The sequence below is a fragment of the Olea europaea genome, chromosome 3 (genome assembly GCF_002742605.1).
Source record: "Olea europaea var. sylvestris chromosome 3, O_europaea_v1, whole genome shotgun sequence".
Taxonomy (NCBI): Eukaryota; Viridiplantae; Streptophyta; class Magnoliopsida; order Lamiales; family Oleaceae; genus Olea; species Olea europaea.
In genome coordinates, this window is record NC_036239.1 from 6,774,888 (window position 1) to 6,795,924 (window position 21,037).

At 33.3% G+C, this 21,037-nt stretch overlaps 1 protein-coding gene across 1 annotated transcript; it reads left to right on the forward strand.

Moving 5' to 3' along the window:
- The first annotated feature begins 14,160 nt into the window (after positions 1 to 14,160).
- Positions 14,161 to 20,397, forward strand: LOC111384217 (phospholipid-transporting ATPase 1-like). The gene is made up of 7 exons (XM_023008478.1): positions 14,161 to 16,394; positions 16,510 to 16,813; positions 17,177 to 17,876; positions 17,968 to 18,091; positions 18,223 to 18,442; positions 19,053 to 19,511; positions 19,966 to 20,397. The coding sequence occupies exons 1-7, from the start codon at positions 14,864 to 14,866 to the stop codon at positions 20,183 to 20,185; spliced, it is 3,558 nt and encodes a 1,185-aa protein (XP_022864246.1). The 5' UTR covers positions 14,161 to 14,863; the 3' UTR covers positions 20,186 to 20,397.
- The last annotated feature ends 640 nt before the right edge of the window (positions 20,398 to 21,037 follow it).

Sequence of the window (21,037 nt, forward strand, 5' to 3'; positions counted from 1 at the left end):
ACCACATTTAATATGTTCAATTAAATAAATTAGATGAGATTACGTTTAAGTGAATTTATCATTTAACATCATACAATTGTCACCAAGACTGATACTTAACACTAGTGCTACCAAATAATATTAATCTTTAAAAAGGACTTTGCAGGACATGCCTAAATCTATAGGTAAACAGTATATCTTGTTACACGTACATCGCATTAATATCTTCAGTAGAGCAAAATCGAATAGGATTGGTCACAAACTCTGCATAAAGAAAGTGTTCATAAAATGATATTTTGGATTAAGAACTTGTCCTACTATTTCTTTGGGCAAATCAGTGTATAATTTTTACGTTTATCTAAACCACACAGAATTTATCGTTAAAAAGATTTCGAATAATCATCGAATAAGTTATTTGGTTAACATTTGTGAGAATTAGTTTACATCAATACGACTTTTAGTACAAATTTAACATTAAGCAAGCAACGAATCGTTGGATTATTGTCAATTGAAAATGATTGAAATTGACTGTTTATGTTGTTAGAATTGAACCAAAGAGATCAAAATTTGGAACGTGTGGACCTGTTTACGTGATCTTCACATCTCCTTACATTTGAAAAGGTTTCAAGTTTGAATTTTAAAAGCTTGAATTGGTTACGATATCAACAATTCATCTATTTTGATGTGTTTAAATGGACCACGAAATTTATTAATTACACCACATTACAATTGCACAGTGACGAAAATATATTTTTCAAACATTACATCATATCTATTTTACATATATAGTCATGACCCATTTGAAAAATAAAAGGAGAGACAAAAAAGTGAAAGGAACACCGCGGTTTGAATGCATTGACTCGTAACCTTATTCTCCTAGCATGTCTTCTCCCCACCAATCTTAACAAAATAAAACAGTTTATCGTTCAACAAACCTAGGCCGTGGATTTTGCTTCTAAAATTTACAACAACGCAGTTCAAATTTTGAGTTTAATTTGCACAATAAGGTAAATTGAAGGGAAGCATCCCATCGCAATAGACCATAACTTGGTTAATCAAAGGAATTAGAGCACGACCATCCAAGAAAAGGTAAATCGATGAGTAGCAAGAAAAACTAGTGTTAAATTAGGAAGAAGGTCGTATAAAATTTAATATATGTAGATAAAAGTTAATAAAAACCGTGACTATGTAAATCTTACGAATGAAAATAATATTTAATCGGTTTATAAGTTTGAAAATGTTTACCATTTTCAAAAACACTAAAAATGGTGCAATTATTGTTTCTGTTGCCGCTGTTCTCCATAGACGGCCCCCTGCAGCAATGGTTGATTGGACCCTTCTTTAATGGATAATTATTTGTTAAGGCCCATGCGCCGTCTGCTGTCACACTTAGGTCTCGTTTGATACTCATTTTTTTCAAAATGTATTTTTTTTTTTAACCACATATTTTTCATTTAAAATAATATTATACGAAAATTAAAAAATTTTACTTATTTTTCAACCACAAATTTTTCATCAATTTATTATTTCAAAATATATTTTTACATAAAAATGGCTTTCAAACACTCTCTTATCAAACAAGCCAACATAATAAATTCCCATTCATGGAAATACAGTGACTAATACTTTTAAAGATCCCATTTCATCAATCATATGTGAAATTTACTATTTTATTAATTAATTAATATATATATAAAAATTAATTAATCTACTATATTCTATTCCAAAACCCCTCTCTCTCTTCACTCTCTCATCTCCCATCTCCATAGTCTCTGTCATCGATCCAATGACCCATCGCTACTGCAAATTCGGCTTTCTTTGGCGAGACACACATCGGAGGTGTGTGTGGTTGGCGGTATTAGTTAAAATTAAAGTAAAAAATTAATTTTAATGTTATATTTTATATGATTTACAATTTTTCAACTAGAGATTCCATCAATTTTTATCAAAAGCTATTAAAAATCTAATTTTAATTTTCACCAAACAGGGACTAAATTTTATTAGAAACAAAGTTTTGATCAGTTATATAAACCTTTTTTTTTCCTTGAAAAGCTTCATTAAAAATTAAGAACAAAAATATGTCCCCATTCGTAAGTCATTGGTTTATTTGGCGAAAATACGAGGGAATTTCAACTTGTACTAAACAACAACTTTCTAGTTTATACTTTTTTCGGACATTATTGTTTTAATCTTTATTTTGAGTTAAATGCGTTGACAGTATATTTCACATACTAAAATCGTACATAAATTCATAAATTTGCATTTTATTTATATTATTTGTTTATCTCGATTTCTACGGACAACAAATGTCGTGCTCACTCGCGCAAACTTGAGCTAATTCCGGCACGTGAAAACAAGTTGTTGGCTGACACTACTCCGAAAATGAGAAGGTAGGAGAAACTCAACGTCGCAAGACAAATGTGTTCAGGTTCTGACGAAAGACTCATGAAATGATTGTATAATAATCGCCAATCACACACGATTAAACCAAAGTTAAATATTGTAAACTTGTATTTAAGTTAATGCACAACCAATAAGAGAGAAAACCAAGAGTAGCTATAGTGGTCAAGAGTTGCATTAGTTTCTTCATGTTACACTGTGTGGTATTTATAGTGTTACAAATTAAATTGTAGCATTTGGATGAAAGTACACATGACCTCATCTCCTTAACTTAAGCATCTAATCATAGGCATCAATTTTGGCTAATCTTACTAGCCTGTGATGCACTCAATGTTCTCATCGAGCCACCATTTTTCTGTTGATAAGATTTGACATTTGTAGTTATTACAAAGGCTTCATACAAAGGTCTAAGATTCGCCACCCCCATGTGAGAGCCCTTGTACAGGCCCTGTGCAGGGAGCTTAATTCTATTAATAAAACTTTAATTGATCAAAATTAACAAAATAATTTACGAGACTAATCGAGTCCAAAATCATATATGAATTTTATCCGTACATTGAAGCTATAAATAAACTCAACGTTGTATCAAAATCATACATGGATTCACATATTTGTGTATTATACATACATAAATTAAATTCTCTATCAAAATTAAACATTCCATGTGACAAATTGTATACAAGAAAAATTATAATTTTATTTTTCATTTCTTCTTATCATGATACTTATGGCATTAACTTTAATAAATGTTGATTGTTATGCTATTTTCAAATGAATTATTTTATTTGTTTTTGACATTTAGAATCTAGCACTTCATTATTGTTGTTTCCTAGTTTTTGGTTTATTATTTGGATATGTAATTTGGTGTTTATTCTGTACTAGATATTGTATCCTATTTTGTGACATATTTTACAATATATTGGATGATATCTAGCCTTATATTTTTAGTGGATTAAGAAAGTGTTAAATATGTTTTGATGAATTGGGATAAGATAATTTGTATTGTCAATTCACAATTTCTAAAGAAAAAATTATGAGTAAAATCGAATCGAAATCGATGGTTCGAATTCGGATTTGATTTTAGTAATTAAGTGGATTCAAATAATCTCGTGCAATTAGTGATTTCATGTATTAAAATATTCAATTGGTATCGATGCACGAACTTAATTAAATCATTAATAAACACTCAAAGCAGTTCTATTTCAATAGTTTCTTAAAATTGATTAAATCATAATTTCTTAGATCTAATGACACCATCTGACATAGTTAAAGCAAATATAAAGCATGGCGGCCTTAGCGCGTGGGTGCGAGGGTTTGGGCGAATAGTCCAATTAAATTGACATTACAAGCCAAAATCATTAATTATTGATTGACACTATCGAATAAGGGCCTGTTTGGGCCCGATTTTTTCACCCAAAAAATTGATTTTTTGACCGTTATTTCATTATTTCTGTCATCATATTTGAATTTTTCTCTCACGGGTGGACCCCACTTTTTTCCTAACGGTCAAAAAATCAATTCTCAAAATCACTCCAAAACAAACTCTAAATTAAATATTAAAGTCAATGTCATCAATTGACTCGTTAGAATTCACGTTATATGCACAAATACGTTACAACTTACAATAAAGTAGTTGGGTAACACCCTTTTGACGCAGCGAAAGAAATGAGTTCAAACGAAAACCTTAAGAACAAAAAATTTGGAATACCAAATAATAAAGATAATAAACTCACGAATTTATTAATGAAAGATAATGAAAAAAAAAATGAACAAAGGCCTTATTTATAAGGGTTTACATGGAAACATAGTTTAGAAAAGCTAAAAGTAATGAAAAAGAAGTTTAAACGAACTAGAATTGCAAAAAAAATCAAAATAAACAAATGGACAAAAATAGCGCCAAAATTTTAAAAATCAGTTTCAAAATATTCAGTATGTCCTACATTACCGTTGCCCACGAAGTCTAATTTGAGTTGAACCATGCATGGGCCTACTTTAGCTCATACGCTATAACTAAAATATGGGGAACACCACATAAATCCTCTATTTAAAAATCACATTTCAAAATTAGATAACTGACAAACTTTTAAAAATCACCTTCTATTTCTCTTTTGACCACATCCTAAACTTTTAAAAATCACCTTCTATTTCTCTTTTGACCACATCCTACCTCCGACGATGGCTTCGGCAACAATTTTGACGACCTATCCAGCACCGGTGACCTTTCCGACAAATATTCCAACGACTTCCCGACGATGGCTCCGACAACCGTTTCGACGACTACTCCGGTGACCGTTCATCTTTTCGACAACTACCTTTTTCATTTTTCTTCTTTTTTGGCAATGACCTGTGATCAGTTCCTTAGATCCGTGACTTGTACACATTGTGATCTGTAACTAGTTCTATTGAATTTGTGACCTAATCTGATGTGATGAATATGCAAATGATCAATTTCAGAATTAAGAAATAAAGTTTGAAATTTCAAAAATCTAATACTATTAGAATTTTAGTTATGAAATAATTAATCGAAAAAATATTTTTGTAATTAAATATGTTAAATTCACAATCTTTTTTTTCGTTTTTTGGGCAATAACATGTCACTATGTACATTGTGACATATAAAAGATGATTTTTAACTTGTGATTTGTTACCCATGACTCGTAACATAAAATGTGACATATAAATTTGATCCGTGACTTCTACAAAATGACGCGTAACCTGTTAATATTGATCTATGACCCGTTTATACTGATTTGCAACCCAAATGAAATGACTGTGACTTGTGAGCAGTAAACTGTGACCTTAACGGCAAATTGTAACCCGTAATGAATGAACTGTGTCGTTATGTGTTAGTTACCAAATTTGTTTTCAGTGTGATTGTCTGCGATCATGTTAGTCTAATTTGTGACTATATGTAACCAATTCACATATGATCATAGTTAATACAAATATGATCATAGGCGACTACAATGAAAATAGATTTGGTCACTCACCACCATTCCCAACGCCAACAATCAAACGTACACCACCTCACTAAAACCATATGTACTACCAGCAATGGAACCATTGGCACCGCACTACCATCAATACAACCAAACAACATCGCCATCGACGCTAGCACCATGACCAAGACCGGCCAAAATTGACACAAACTTGGACGCAAAAAGTTATAATTAACATATAAATAGTTACCACCATCACCAGTATAGCCACTCTACCACCAACACCGCACCACCACCATTTAATCCATATAATGCATTTTCAAAGCACTTTCCACTTCTAATTGCCGCCATTCGTCTACACCGCTAACCGTTTACCACCATCACTATAACGATACCACCACCAACAAACACCACCACGCCTCAACACTGCCACACCAACAGCACACACGCCCCACCACAGTACCCAACTACCACCTACATCACATAGAACTGCACCCATAGCCAACACTACCAGGACTACAACTAGCAGCAAACATCGTAGCAAAGCCGTCGCCGTCGTCACCACCACCACCAGAGCCAACGCAACATAGCCGCCGCCACCACCACAGTACCTAACTACCACAACCACATCATACAACACCGCACCTACAGCCAACACTACTGCGACCACAACCAATAGTAAATACTACAATAGAGCCGCCGCCGCCGCCACCACCACCACCAGAGCTAAAGCAAACAGAGCCACCACCGCGACCACCACCAATAGCAAACACCGCAACAGAGCCAACGTCACCACCACCAAAGCCAACGAACCACATATCAGAAAATCATCACACCCCCACCACCACCGCATCTATACCACCATCTCCAGAATTACCACCACCACAACAGTGAGTCGTCGCTTTCGACAACGATAGCGTCGTCGACATGGCAAAGCTTTCCACGTTGCCAGAGATAGCGAGGCGAATGAGTTAGTGGGTAAAGAGAGAAGGAAAAGGGTGAGGATGAGGGTAAAAATGAATTCGATTTTGAACAAATGGGATTGGAAGTGGGGCCAGGGTGGGATGAGGTTAAATTATGATTTTATTAAATATAATTATTAAAACCTAATTATCACCTGATTTTTTAAATGATATTTAAACTCCTTGAATTTTTGGAAAATTAGTTTTTAAATATAGGTTTCTTGGTAATTTTCCCTAAAATATATTTTTCAAACATTAAATCACATCTATTTTACAAATATAGTCATTACCCATTTGAAAAATAAAAAGAAAGAAAAAAGTGAAAGGTAAGCCGCAGTTTGAATGCATTGACGATTATACCCTTATTCTCCTAGCACGTCGTCTCCCCACCAATTTTAACAAAATACAACAGCTTACCATTCAACAAACCTAAGCCATGAATTTTGCATCTAAAAGTTACACAATGCAATTAAGATTTTGACTTCAATTTGCACAAAAAGGTAAATCGAAGGGGAGCGTCCCATCCCGATAGACCATAACATGGTTAATTAAAGAAATTAGAGCACCACTATCCAAAAAACGTAATCGACAAGTAACAAGAAAAACTTGTGTTAAATTAGAAAGTATGTCCTATAAAATATATAGATAAAAGAAAATAAAGCTACGACTATGTACATCTTCCGAATAAAGATGATATTAAATCGGTTTATAAGTTTGAAAATGTTTACCAGACATGTTCTAAAAAGGGGTTAAATTCATAAATGATCATTCAACTTTATACTTAGTATCACCATATTCACTCAATTTCATATAACGTTTCATCGTGGCAACCCAATTTCAAATAATGTTTCAACATGGGCACCCAAAATTTTCATCCTACTCACTAATTTTAAAAGGAGTAAAATGGTAAATTTGCATTATATACAAAAGAATTTTTTAAAAAACAAAAATAAAAGTTTTTTTATTTAAAAAACCTTTATTTAAAATCAGTTTTTATTTTATTTTTCCAAGTAACCTTTTTTAAAATAAATTTTTATTTTATCTTAGTAACGTTTTCTTTAAATAAGTTTTTATTTTATTTTATAAAATTTTTTAAAGTAACTTTTTTTTTAAATAAGCTTTACATTATTTCATTTTTTTAAAAATAATATTTATTTAATTTTTTTAAATATATTTTATACTTGATAGAAAGTTGCCGTTTTGCCCATTTTAAAAAATTAATGAAAATAGTGAAAAGAAATTGAGTGGCCATAGTGAAATAAAATCAAATTGAATGATCATAATGACACTAAGGGTTCGTTTGATTGCAAAGATGTGATTGAATTGAATTGAAAACGAATTTCAGGGAATTGAATTGCCTAGAAATTATTTTTCTGGGAATTGTAAATTATTGTGTCTGATTGGTATAATTTTTTACGTGGAAAATGTTGAAATAAAAGTAGTTTTTGATGTTCGTTTGGCTTCGTTTTACATGAAAAATGTCAATTAAAGGAATATATTTTACTGGTATTGGGAATGAAATTTATTTTCATTGCCAAAAATAAAAAAAATTCAAGAAAATAATCTATTTTTTGGTGTTCGTTTGATTTAGTTTTACATGAAAATTGTTAATTAAAGGGAAATAATTTTTTACTATAATTCTTAGAATTTGTTTCTATTGCCAACAAAAAAAAAAGGAAAAAAAACTGGTACAGTGGCCGGAATTGGAATTATGATGAGAATTCCAATTCAAGGAAAATGTGGAATTCAGCTTAGGTGGCAAAAAAGGTAGAAAATGAATTCAAGTTAAAAAGAATGCTATCGAGCAATGCAAAAGTTGAAATTGGAATTCATTTTCCATTTTCTAGGGAAAATTTTGGCTTATCAAACATATTCTAAGGGTCCGTTTGATTGTAAAGATGGAATTTGGGTGGAAAGAAAATGAATTCCAAGAAATTAAATTACCTAGAAATTGTTTTACTAGGAATTGTCAATTATTATGTTTGATCAGTATAATTTTTCACGTGAAAATTTTTGAAATAAAAGTGTTTTTTGGTGTTCGTTTGACTTCGTTTTATATGAAAATTGTCAATTAAAGGAATAGAATTTATTGGTATTTGGGATAGAATTTGTTTCTATTGCCAAAAAAAGCAAAGAAAATCGTCGATCTTTTAGTGTTCGTTTGACTTTATTTTACATAAAAATTGTCAATTAAAGGAAAATATTCTTTTACAATTAGAAATAAAATTTGTTTCCTTTGCTAAAAAAATAAAAAATAAAAAGCCTAAAAAATTAATTCTCACCATATATCAATTTGATGGAAAATGGCTGAAGTGGCATGAAAGTGGGAAAATGAATTACTTAGAAAAAAACCTATCAAACATGCATTTTTTGTTTTGGGTGAAAATCAATTTCCATAAAAAAGAGACTTATCAAACAGCCCGAGTGTCAAGTGAGTGTCAAGTTGGGTGAATATTAATGGATTTAACCCTCTCGAAAGACTAAAATGGTGCATTTACTGTTTCTGTTGCCACTCTCCTCCATGGACGGCCCCCTACAGCAATGGTTGATTGGACCCTTCTTTAATGGATAATTATTGGTTAAGGCCCATGCGCCGTCTGCTGTTACACTTCTCAAACAAGCCAACATAAATAAGGTCTCGTTTGGTAACTATTTTTTTCAAAATGTATTTTTTTCTCTTTTATTTTGAACTACACATTCTTTATTAAAATAATATTACACGTAAATCAAGAAATTTTACTTATTTTTCAACCACACATTTTTCATCAATTTACTATTTCAAAATACATTTTTACATAAAAATGACTTCCAAACACCCTCTAAATTTAAGTCGAAGTTTGATTATGATTAAAATTTAAGTTAACAATTATTTTTAATCATATATTTTATAGGATTTACAACTTTTTAACTATATATTTCATCAATTTTTTTTAATGAAAATCTAATTTTAATCTTTACTACATAGGAATAAATTTTATCTTAAGTCATCGATTTATTTGGCGAAAATACGAGGGAATTTCAACTTGTACTAAACAACAATGTGTATATTATACATACATAAATTAAATTCATTTATCAAAATTAAACATTCCACGTGACAAATTGTATACAAGAAAAAAACTATAATTTTTTTTTTCATTTCTTTTTATCATGATATTTATGACATTAACTTTAATAAATGTTGATTGTTATGCTGTTTTCAAATGAATGAATTTATTTGTTTTTAACATTTGTAGAATCTAATACTTCATTGTCGTTGTTTTTCTGGTTTGTTATTTGGATATGTTGAATCCTATTTTGTGACATAATTTTGTTATATATTGGATGATATCTAACAACATATTTTTAGTGGATTAAGAAAGTGTTAAATGTGTTTTGATAACATATTTTATTTATTTTTAGATATTGGAATAAGATAATCTGCATTATCAATTCACAAAATTGTGGGTAAAAATTGAATCAAAATCGACGGTTCGAGTTTGGATTTGATTTTACTTGGATTCAAATGATCGAATATCCAAACCGATCATTCGATGCACAAACTTACTTAAATCTTTTATAAATACTTTCAAAATCAGTGCAATTTCAATAGTTTCTTAAAATTGATTAATGGATCGTTTGTTTCTCATTAATGTAAGAATGAGGATAAGAAATATAGTCTTTATGAGTCACACAGAAAACATAGAAATTCAAATATGGTAGTTTGATATGAGGGATACGATCATTTTTTTATTTTAATGGTCAAATAATGAGAAACAAACGGAGGGCTAAATCATAATTTATTGGATCTAATGACACTATCTGACATTGTTAAAGCACCGGCGGCCTTAGCGTGTGGGGCGAGGGTTTGGCCGAATGGTCCAATTAAATTGACATTACAAGTGCAAAATCATTAATTATTGATTGACACTGTCGATTAAATTAAATATTAAAGTCAACCTCATTAATTGACTCGTTAGAATTCACGTTATGTGCACGTATACGTTACAACTTACAATAGAGTCGTTGGCTAACACTTGTTGCATTGGAAGTCTAGTTTGAGTCACCATGCACGTGCCTACTTTGGCTCATATTTTATAATCGGTCAAATTAAATTTATTTTTCTTGGGAATTTTGTATGACCAATAAGAATACATAGCTAGATAAGTGGAAATTACATAGGACTCTACTTTTAAAGATTGTATTTTAAAAATCAGAATTGTAGTTTATATACAAAAATAAGATGATTAGACAATATTTTAATGTTAAATAATAATATTATAAAATTCAATTAATTGTATAACCAAACCCCAAACACTAAGAGTGTGTTTGATTGTCATGGAAAATATTACCTAGAAAAGAAAATGTTTTCCATCTTTTGTGGAAAATAAAAACCACCTCTACCCAAGGAAAATATTTTCCTTAAAAACAAGGAAAATTATGCATATTTTTAAAAGTTGGAAAATGTTTTCCATAGAAAAAAATAGCAATCAAACACTCCAAGTAGAAATTTGGATGAAAAATTGATATTTTTCATGGAAAATAAATGTAATCAAACACACCCTAATATTCATTTCATTCCTTCTCCTCAATCCATTCTCTCTCTAGTCTCTACCTCATTGTTGCTGCCAAACGCCTCGACGTAGGAGCAACACTGCATGAGGCCATGCACCATCGTCGACGAGGCTTTTCTACGTAGTGTCGCGCGCAGAAGCCGCTCGCAAGGCTTCTCTGCTACAATGCCGCCCGCAGTGGCAATGAGAGAAGTCGGTCATCGAGGCGCCTTGCACAATGAATGGTGGCGGCGATGATTTACATGCTTTGGCTACGATTTTTTGTTTGTGGAGATGGTAGTGGTGATGGATCTGGAGGTAGAAATGGGTTTTGTTGGATCGATAGTGGATCTGACGGTAGCATTGTTGGATCTGGTGGTGGTGGTGATTTTTTTAGATTGGCGGTTGAGGTGGTTTTTGTTGATACAAGCAGTGGTGATGGTTATTGTGATTCATGCGGTGGTGGTGGTGCTTGCGGCAAATTTAGGATTTTGATTTTTTATTTTATGTGGAATTGTGGTTGTGGAGTGGTAGGATGGTGGTGGCAGAGAAGGAGGTGACGGGCTGTGGTGTAATTGAATTGCTGCTGGTGGTGGGCCCGGGCATGGGGAGTGTTTGTGACCAATTATCATTCGCTTACCATGATATAATATCATTGGCTTACTGTAGTTCTAAATATTACATGATTTTGTCAGCCATTAGAATATTATGCTAAAAGGAATCAGGGGTCGTTCATTTTATAAACGTTGTAAATTTATAGGAAAAAAAAAACTTTAATATTGGATGAATGGTGAATTTGTCTGACTCTTTCTTTCTAAGCCATGCCAACATTACCTTAAAATTAACAAAGTGCAGAAGACTAATATATAGAGAAGAATCGAATCTTCACATAAATAACACAGAACAAGAGACAAGACATGTACCCTCTATTCATGGTGTAAAAAAAAAAAGGCTCTCTTGAAAATTTTCCTTGAATATCAACCATTACTCGTGCTTCTAGGATATATTAAAATTAAATTTTTAGCAAAAATTTGATAATTTAAAATTAGGGAATTGTTAGTCAAATGGTAAACTAAAATTAATTCCACTGACGTGCCTCAAGATATCCATTTTGTCATTTTCAATTTTGCCCTTGATTTGAAAGAGTGAATGATCATTTTAGGAGTAGATGTTGGTATGTTATGAGTAATTCAGTCATGGAGGCAAAAATTACTTAATGGGGAGGAAGTCAAAAAGTCAAAAGTCCCACTATTTTTTTTTCCAATCAACTTTAAATTATCCTTTATGGCCCACAAAATTGCACCAAAAATCAATTTTCCTAAAAAGAATCTACTTCAAACAATGGCTAAGTCGTTTAGTCCCAACTCATCGAGGCCCACTATTTATATTTTTCTAGGTGCCGGCTTCATTTGTACTAAACATATACAAACCCTTCCTAGATAATTCATTGAAAATAATAAAGATTCTCTTTCCCACCCCCAAAAAAAAAATAAAAAATAAAAAATAAAAATAAAAATCCTATCAAGTGTCTCAATAGTTTAATTTAACAACCGAGCTGCACCAACAGTTAGTTTGACAACTCGGTTGACACTCTACTCATAAATCGAGGGACTCACACTCAATAAAAAAAATGACAAGCCCCCGAAGCTGTGAGGAGATGTAAGTGGACTGTACAAGTAAATTTATCCTTAATTTAAACAAGCAGTTGAAAATAAGGATCTAACCCGACATCAATTTGGACTGTACAAGCAAATTTATCCTTAATTTAAACAAGCAGTTGAAAATATAGTTCTAACCCGACATCAATTATTGGATTTGTTTTAATCCCTATCTACGAGTTAGTAAAGTACTAATCAAAATTGTAACACGTATTGACTATCAAAAACTTTGTACGGCTTAAATTTCAAAAGTTTATCGCGCCACGTTTAAAAGAATTTTATTTACTACTGCGTAAATATTGCGTAAAGTACAAATAATAAAGAAACTTATAATCTTTAAAATGTGCTTTTACTTTTTAGGAAAACTATTAAACTGTGAATACCAAATCCACGAAATAATTTTGATTAAAGCAAAGTCAGTAACTGATTGACTAATAAGCCCCGTTTAATTCCCATTCCTTGAAAAAAAAAATATTTTTAAACAATGTTTTGATATCATTTCAATCACACATTTTTTAATAAAATAATATTAAACGCAAATTCAAAATTTTTATTTATTTTTTAACCACACATTTCTCATCAGTGCACCATTCAAAAATTCATTGTTATCAAAAGAATGAGACTCGGTTAAATATGAAAGTGGATCGTGGGACCCTCTTAAATAAGGGCCTGTTTGGGCCGGATTTTTTCACCCAAAAAATTAATTTTTTGACCGTTATTTTACTATTCCAGTCGTCATATTTGACTTCTTCTCTCACAAGTGGACCCAACTTTTTTCCTAACGGTCAAAAAATCAATTCTCAAAATCACTCCTAAACATGCTCTAAATTACTTTTAGACTTCGGTCTTCCAAGTTTTGAAACTTCAAATTTCCCACACTATTTCAATTTTTTAAGCACTGTATTCTCCTCCGTTTTAAAAAAAATATCTTTAATAATAATAATAAATATTATTATTATTATTTATTTTTTTGGTCACAAACCATTATGGAAGAAGGAACAAAAGGTAGAATTTATTTTCTTTAGATCGGTGATATTTGCTTTACTTAGCGAAATATGCACTCCCGATGCTAATAATGATAGTGAGTATTGGTACAGATGATAATAAACTCTACCACTTTATAGTTCAATGAATTTTATTACAGCCATCGAACAATAAGTGATGGGTGCAGTACCAACTAGACCAATACTCGTTAGTATTCTTACAACGAACTCAAATTCTTAGAACATTCATCATCATTCTTGTGAAAACCAATAGAAATTTCATCGACTTTTTATATCAATAATTCAATGTCATATAATTTAGAAAGAATGAAAACACATTATGCACCTATCTTGTATAGATATACATTATATTTCAGTAGATTTGAATAAAAGTTGATAGATCTTGTGATTGAAAAATTGCGGATCAATAAAATGTATTGTTAAAATTTAATTGTTGATTTTAATTTAAAATTTTTATCTGAAAAATTCCAATTGGTGTCCATACTTTAGAAAGATAATGTGAATAATTCATTCATGACTCAACCCATTCCAGGGTTGGGTGACGCTTCTAGAACAACAAGGAAATCAAAAAACGACAACTACTCAGAGACGATTTCTCTTACGTTTTTCATTAACGAAAATGTTAATCAAATACTATTTTTCATTAAATTTGATCGAATTGTAATATATAATTCTGTGGAGCGTTGTCGCCAACCCTTTGCGACTCGTCTTCTCATTCTCTCTCTTCCCAATTTCTTGCAATCTTCGCCCCCCATCTCTAAATTCAATTACGCTGTACGCCTTTGACCTTTGAATTTTTCTCTCTTATTTCCCAAATTATAATGTGAAAAATATGATGATTTGGCAACCAGGAAATAAAACTCTTTCATCCTCCTCTCTTCTTTCAAGAAAAAAGCCTTTGCCGTTGAATATCCAATGCAAATCATTTAATACTGTAGCTTATATTTGCTTTATTCTTTGTGTTGTTGTGTCATCAATATTTATTACTGGGTAATTTTTCAGTTCAAACAACTTAGACAATTTATTATAACACGGAGATCTCTTATATTTTACTGGTAGTTTTGATTCTCAGTACAAGTTGTTAGTATTGTGAATTTATTTTTTTATTTCAATTTTTGGCGATTTTGGTTAAGATCAGTTTCTGGATATTGCTTTGATTTCCGAGTTCTGGTGATTTTTTTGACTGGGATTAGCATCTGGGAAAAGAAAAATTCACATGTATGTTTTGATTTTTGATTGCGAGCTGCTGAAGGGTTCTTGGATCTCTAGATCATGTCCCAACAGCGCCCTATATTGATTCCTTCACCACGAACCCCCGGTAAATAAGAACTACCATATACCCCTATTTCGTTGAAACCAATTTCCGAGAACCCTAAACCTTTTTCTGGGATGGATTTAAATTTGAATTCCCAGTTCGAAAGTGGAAATTCTCCACTTCCGGATTTTATCCGAAATTCCTCATCCCAGCGAAGTACTTCGTCAATCCAATCGATTTATTCAAAGGCCTCTGGCGGGCATGCTGTTAGGGAGGTTGGCTTTGAACTGGGATCAAAGCCTTCCGTGAGGCACGGGTCAAGGGGAGCTGATTCCGAAAGGTTTAGCTCCTCCTATAAAGAGATTAATGATCAGGATGCAAGGTTGGTTTATATAAATGATCCTGAGAAAACGAATGGGAAGTTTGAATTTGCCAGGAACTCGATCAGAACTGGGAAATATTCTATCTTGACGTTCTTGCCCCGTAATTTGTTTGAGCAGTTCCATAGAGTTGCCTACATATACTTTCTTGCAATCGCCATCCTCAATCAGCTTCCCCAGCTGGCTGTTTTCGGTCGTGGAGCTTCAATTTTGCCGTTAGCAATCGTGCTATTTGTTACAGCTGTTAAGGATGCGTATGAGGACTTTAGAAGGCATCGTTCAGACAAGATTGAGAACAACCGATTGGCGTGGGTTTTTGTGAATGATCAGTTCCAACAGAAGAAATGGAAAGATTTACGTGTTGGGGAGATCATTAAAGTTTCTGCAAATGAGAGTCTTCCTAGTGATATGGTGCTGCTGTCTACGAGTGACACTACTGGCGTTGCTTATATCCAGACGACTAATTTGGATGGAGAATCAAATCTGAAGACTCGGTATGCAAAGCAGGAGACCCAAATGAAAAACCCCGAGAAGGAAAAGATAAGTGGATTGATCAAGTGTGAGAAGCCCAACAGGAACATTTATGGTTTCCAGGCAAACATGGAAATTGATGGAAAGCGTGTTTCCCTTGGACCGTCGAACATTATCCTTCGTGGTTGTGAGCTTAAGAACACTAACTGGGCACTTGGGATTGCTGTTTATGCTGGTCGAGAGACAAAAGCGATGCTCAACAACTCTGGAGCTCCATCCAAACGAAGCCGCCTCGAGACAAAGATGAACCAGGAGATTATTTACCTCTCTATATTTCTTGTAATACTGTGTACAATAGTTTCTGTCTGTCATGGTGTTTGGTTGAGGCTACACAAGGATGATTTGGTTCTAATGCAATTTTACAGGAAAAAGGACTATTCGAAACCTAAAGTTAAGGATTATAATTATTATGGTTGGGGTATGGAGATATTCTTCGTATTCCTCATGTCAGTTATTGTGTTCCAGATCATGATTCCCATATCATTGTACATATCCATGGAACTTGTTCGTGTTGGTCAGGCTTACTTTATGATCAGAGATAATAGGATGTTGGATGAGGCCTCCAATTCAAGATTTCAATGTAGGGCTTTGAATATAAATGAAGACTTGGGGCAGATAAAATATGTTTTCTCTGATAAAACTGGTACACTGACTGAGAACAAGATGGAATTTCATTGTGCAAGCATAGGAGGTGTAGACTACAGTGGTGGGAAGGCGTTGGCTGAAGATGAACAGACTGGCTACTTGGCTAGAGGTACTACAACTTCTCTTTGTGTGTGTCTGCACTGGTCTGTTTTCTTTATATTCTCAGTCCTGCACATGGTTTTCATTCTAAACATATTATTAATAGCTGCCTTATTTGTCATCAGTTGACGGGCAGGTTTTCAGGCCAAAGATGAAGGTAAAGGTGGATCCGGAGCTTCTCAGTTTATCAAAACAAAAACACACAGATGAAGGCAGACATGTTCACGATTTTTTCATAGCATTGGCAGCTTGCAATACAATTGTGCCTCTGACTGTGGAGACATCTGATCCTGCTCTGAAGTTGATAGATTATCAGGGAGAGTCTCCAGATGAACAGGCATTGGTCTATGCAGCTGCAGCTTATGGTTTTATGCTTACTGAACGAACTTCAGGTCATATAGTTATTGACATTCAAGGGGAAAAGCAAAGGTAACTCTAAGCTTCTTTCTTCATACTTCTCGAGCTCGATTTTACTTTGCAAGCCTCATAAGTGCAGTTACTTGCAGCTTTTAACAAGTTATTAGACTGTCAATGATATAGTTAGAATGTTTCTATGAGATTGCTCATACTAGAAAAGTCAGAGTCATGAAAAGATTGGAATTGTTACTATTATACAGTTCAATTGTTGCAATAGAGGATTATGGAGGTTCTAGTTGTTTCTTCCTTTGTTGACGACTTATGGAGCTCATTTGCTAACAGTGGTTGTCTAATTTGTTGCGCCTGTCAATTTTTCTTTTATTTTTTTACTTCTGCCCTTGATATTAATGTTTTACCCATAAATGGTCACTGCAGGTACAATGTCTTGGGTTTGCACGAGTTTGATAGTGACAGGAAGAGGATGTCAGTCATACTAGGATGCCCTGACAATACGTTTAAGGTATTCGTTAAAGGTGCTGATACAACCATGTTTAGTGTGATTGATCAGTCCTTGAACTCGAATATTGTGAAGGCAACTGAAGACCACCTTCACTTCTATTCCTCAAAGGGTTTGAGAACACTTGTTGTTGGAATGCGGGACTTGAGTGCATCTGAATTTGAACAATGGCAATCATCTTACGAGAAAGCAAGCACTGCCTTGATGGGGAGGGCATCTTTACTCCGTAAGGTTGCTTACAACATAGAAAACTCCCTTTGCATATTAGGTGCATCTGCGATTGAAGATAAATTGCAGCAAGGAGTTCCAGAAGCAATTGAGTCCTTGAGAAATGCTGGTATCAAGGTTTGGGTTTTGACTGGGGACAAGCAAGAAACAGCTATTTCAATTGGCCACTCCTCTAAGCTCCTGACAAGTAAGATGACCCAGATTGTAGTCAACAACATCTCTAAGGAGTCATGCAAGAAGAGCCTAGAAGATGCTTTGTTAATGTGTAAGAAGCTTACTATTGCTTCTGACGATACGGGAGGAGGTTCTGGAGCTAGATTGACAGAAATTGCATTAATTATTGATGGTACAAGCCTTGTTCACATTCTTGACACTGAACTTGAAGAACAGGTTAATGATCGTCTACTCTACTTATTCTCTCTCTATATCTGAGTTACAGTCTATTTTGATACTTAGCTTGTACCTGTCGATCAATTTGCAGCTTTTTGAAGTAGCCAGCAAATGTACTGTGGTATTGTGTTGTCGAGTAGCTCCATTGCAAAAGGCTGGAATTGTTGCCCTGATGAAAAACAGAGCTAATGAGATGACTCTTGCTATTGGTGATGGTAAGCATTGTTATCTGTGAATGTTATTGACAAAAATACGTACGAAGAAGGGAATAATAAGCAACCATCAAGCTATGGTGTCAGGCAATTTAATTTAATATTTTTATTTTTTATTTTTGTCTGAGTTTCAGGTGCAAATGATGTTTCAATGATCCAGATGGCTGATGTTGGTATTGGCATCAGTGGACAAGAGGGTAGGCAAGCTGTCATGGCATCAGATTTCGCAATGGGTCAATTTAGATTTTTGGTCCCATTATTATTGGTACATGGACATTGGAATTATCAGCGGATGAGTTACATGATATTGTACAACTTCTACAGGAATTCAGTTTTCGTTCTTGTATTATTTTGGTGAGTTTTCTGTTGATGAAAAATACAAATATAAATTCCTTCTTTATCAGTACAATATTAGAGAAAGCTAAAGACAACTTTAGTTTACTGTTGTTTGTAGCATTTTAGTCGCTACATTATTTGCCTGGTTTTGTGACTTCCAAAAAATAAATAGTAAGAAAAGGCATCAGTTTCTTGACTATGCTTGAATAATTTAAAGCTGAGAAAGTCCAAAAATACCCTAATCGATAATATTTTGAAATAGTTGTTAATCCTCTGCTTATAATAAATGGAAATTTTGTACTCGCTTCTTTTAGCATTTGGCCCTTTTCATCCTTTCAGTTGACCTCAAATGCATTCAAGTGAATGCTACTCATTTTACTTTATTTATTTATTTTTTATTTTTTAATGAAGGATAAACTGAAAAAGTATTTTGTTATTCTCAATTTTCTGTTTGTCTGAATCTGAAATGACACTCAAGCAGAGTTAAAGGTTCAAATAATAATATTGCATCTCTGTATAAACTAAGACTATAAGACTGGCACGTTAAAAATATTAAATTTGAATTATAAAAATGTAAATGAACATGTGCGTAGATTTGCTGTCTAACTTGCACAATTTTTCTTCACAGGTACACTCTCTTTACAAGTTTCACATTGACAACTGCTATCACCGATTGGAGCAGTATGTTATATTCAGTAATCTACACCTCGTTTCCTACTATTGTTGTCGGGATCCTTGATAAGGATTTAAGTAGAACAACTCTGCTGAGGTATCCACAACTTTATGGGACAGGGCAAAGGCAAGAAAGCTACAACGCAAAATTATTCTGGGTAACAATTTTGGACACGTTGTGGCAAAGCATAGCAGCTTTCTTTGTACCTCTGATTGCATATTGGGGAAGCGATGTTGATGGTTCGAGCATTGGAGATCTTTGGACAATTGCAGTGGTAATTATGGTTAATTTACATTTGGCCATGGACGTCTTTCGCTGGTATTGGATTACTCATGCGGCCATCTGGGGATCAATTGTTGCTACTTTCATTTGCGTCATGGTTATCGATGCTCTTCCTTTCCTACCTGGTTACTGGTAAGCTTTCTCTTCCTCGTGTTACATTCTTAATGTGAGAAATGCTACAAGTACAAGTACAGGCTGTTTTCACAGATTGGTTTTCAAAATGCCAGCCGGCAAGATTTCATTGGATTTTGGATAAAAAACAAAGTTAAACCAGCCAATCAAATTCTGCCTTCTCAGCACCTGTAAATCTATCTGTACAAGTAGCATTTTTGTCTTAATGTATACAAGCATATGGTGTGGGTTCTTGTGTCAAATAAATCCTACCAATTCTGGTTTATATCGGCGTTTTTTATGTGTCGTTTGATTCAGTGGTTGGCATAGAAATGCTGTTTTCTTTCTGGCCCATGTTTCAGAGACTAGCTCAATTCTTTTCTGAACTTTGTTGCTGGCTACTCTTGGGATTTGTAAATAGTGTGCATTACCATCATAATAAATGAAAACATAAGATAATTCGCGCGTTGTGCAGGGCATTCTTTCATATTGCTGGGACTGAATTGTTCTGGGCATGCTTGCTTGGTATCACAATAGCGGCACTAGTTCCTCGATTTGTTGTAAAAATCTTAATTCAGTATTTCGGACCTGACGACATTCAGATAGCAAGAGAGGCAGAGAAAGTCGAAAATTCAAGGGAGTCTCGAGATGCTGAGATTGAGATGAACCCAATTTTCCATCCACCTCGGAGATAACTAGTTTTAATTATCCATTCTTGTATTTTTCACTTCATTTGTAAAATGTGTCCCATTCTTTATCTGTCTACAGAAATTTTCTTAGACTCGCTAGGTTGTTTTTGTTTACTACCATGAAAGGATTGAAAGATGTAAAGGTTCTACTACATAAAGTCAGCAATTGTACATTATTTGTTTCTGTGTTGATGATAATATATACAACCCTTCACCAAGTTTGTTGCGTGAATAAATTTAGAGTTGGTCACCTGAATTTTGTTTGATATTATATTTAGGATGAGTTTGATTGCAAGCATGGAAGTTTGCATGAAAAAAAAAAAAAAAGTTCTATACAATTGTCGTTTGCATGGAAATTATTAATTAAGAGTTTGTTTGGTAGAGATTTTTCATCCCAAAAAATTGATTCTTTGACCGTTATTTTACTATTTTAGCCATAAAGTTTGACTTCTTCCTTCAGAGGTGGGATCCACTTTTCTCATAACGGTCACAAAATCAATTCTCAAAATCACTCCCAAACGGGACCTAAATGTGTTTAATGGACTTAATTTTTAACCTATAAAATGTTGTATTTTTTCATGAAGTGTGAATTGCTTATAAAATAAAAATCTCCTTTTTCATAAAGAAAATGTTTTTTTTCTTATTTTTGAGGAAAATATGGTCACGTAACCAATTTTTGAAAAATGTTTTCATGGAAAAAATATCGATATAGCACCTCGAAAGTATGAACTTGGATGAAAAAACTCATTTTTCATTAAAATAAAGTCAGATAAACACATCCTTAATGTTGCTAAATTGATCAAATCCATTGAGGGATTATGTTACGTTGCTCTTCGAAAGGAGGTGGCTAAAATTTTA

What these genes read in the sequence shown, in the direction of transcription:
- LOC111384217 (XM_023008478.1), top strand. Translation starts at nt 14,864, where the DNA reads ATGGATTTAAATTTGAATTCCCAGTTCGAAAGTGGAAATTCTCCACTT. An exon ending in GACTGGCTACTTGGCTAGAG is followed by an intron (nt 16,395 to 16,509) that starts GTACTACAACTT and finishes ATTTGTCATCAG; the next exon opens with TTGACGGGCAGGTTTTCAGG. An exon ending in ACACTGAACTTGAAGAACAG is followed by an intron (nt 17,877 to 17,967) that starts GTTAATGATCGT and finishes ATCAATTTGCAG; the next exon opens with CTTTTTGAAGTAGCCAGCAA.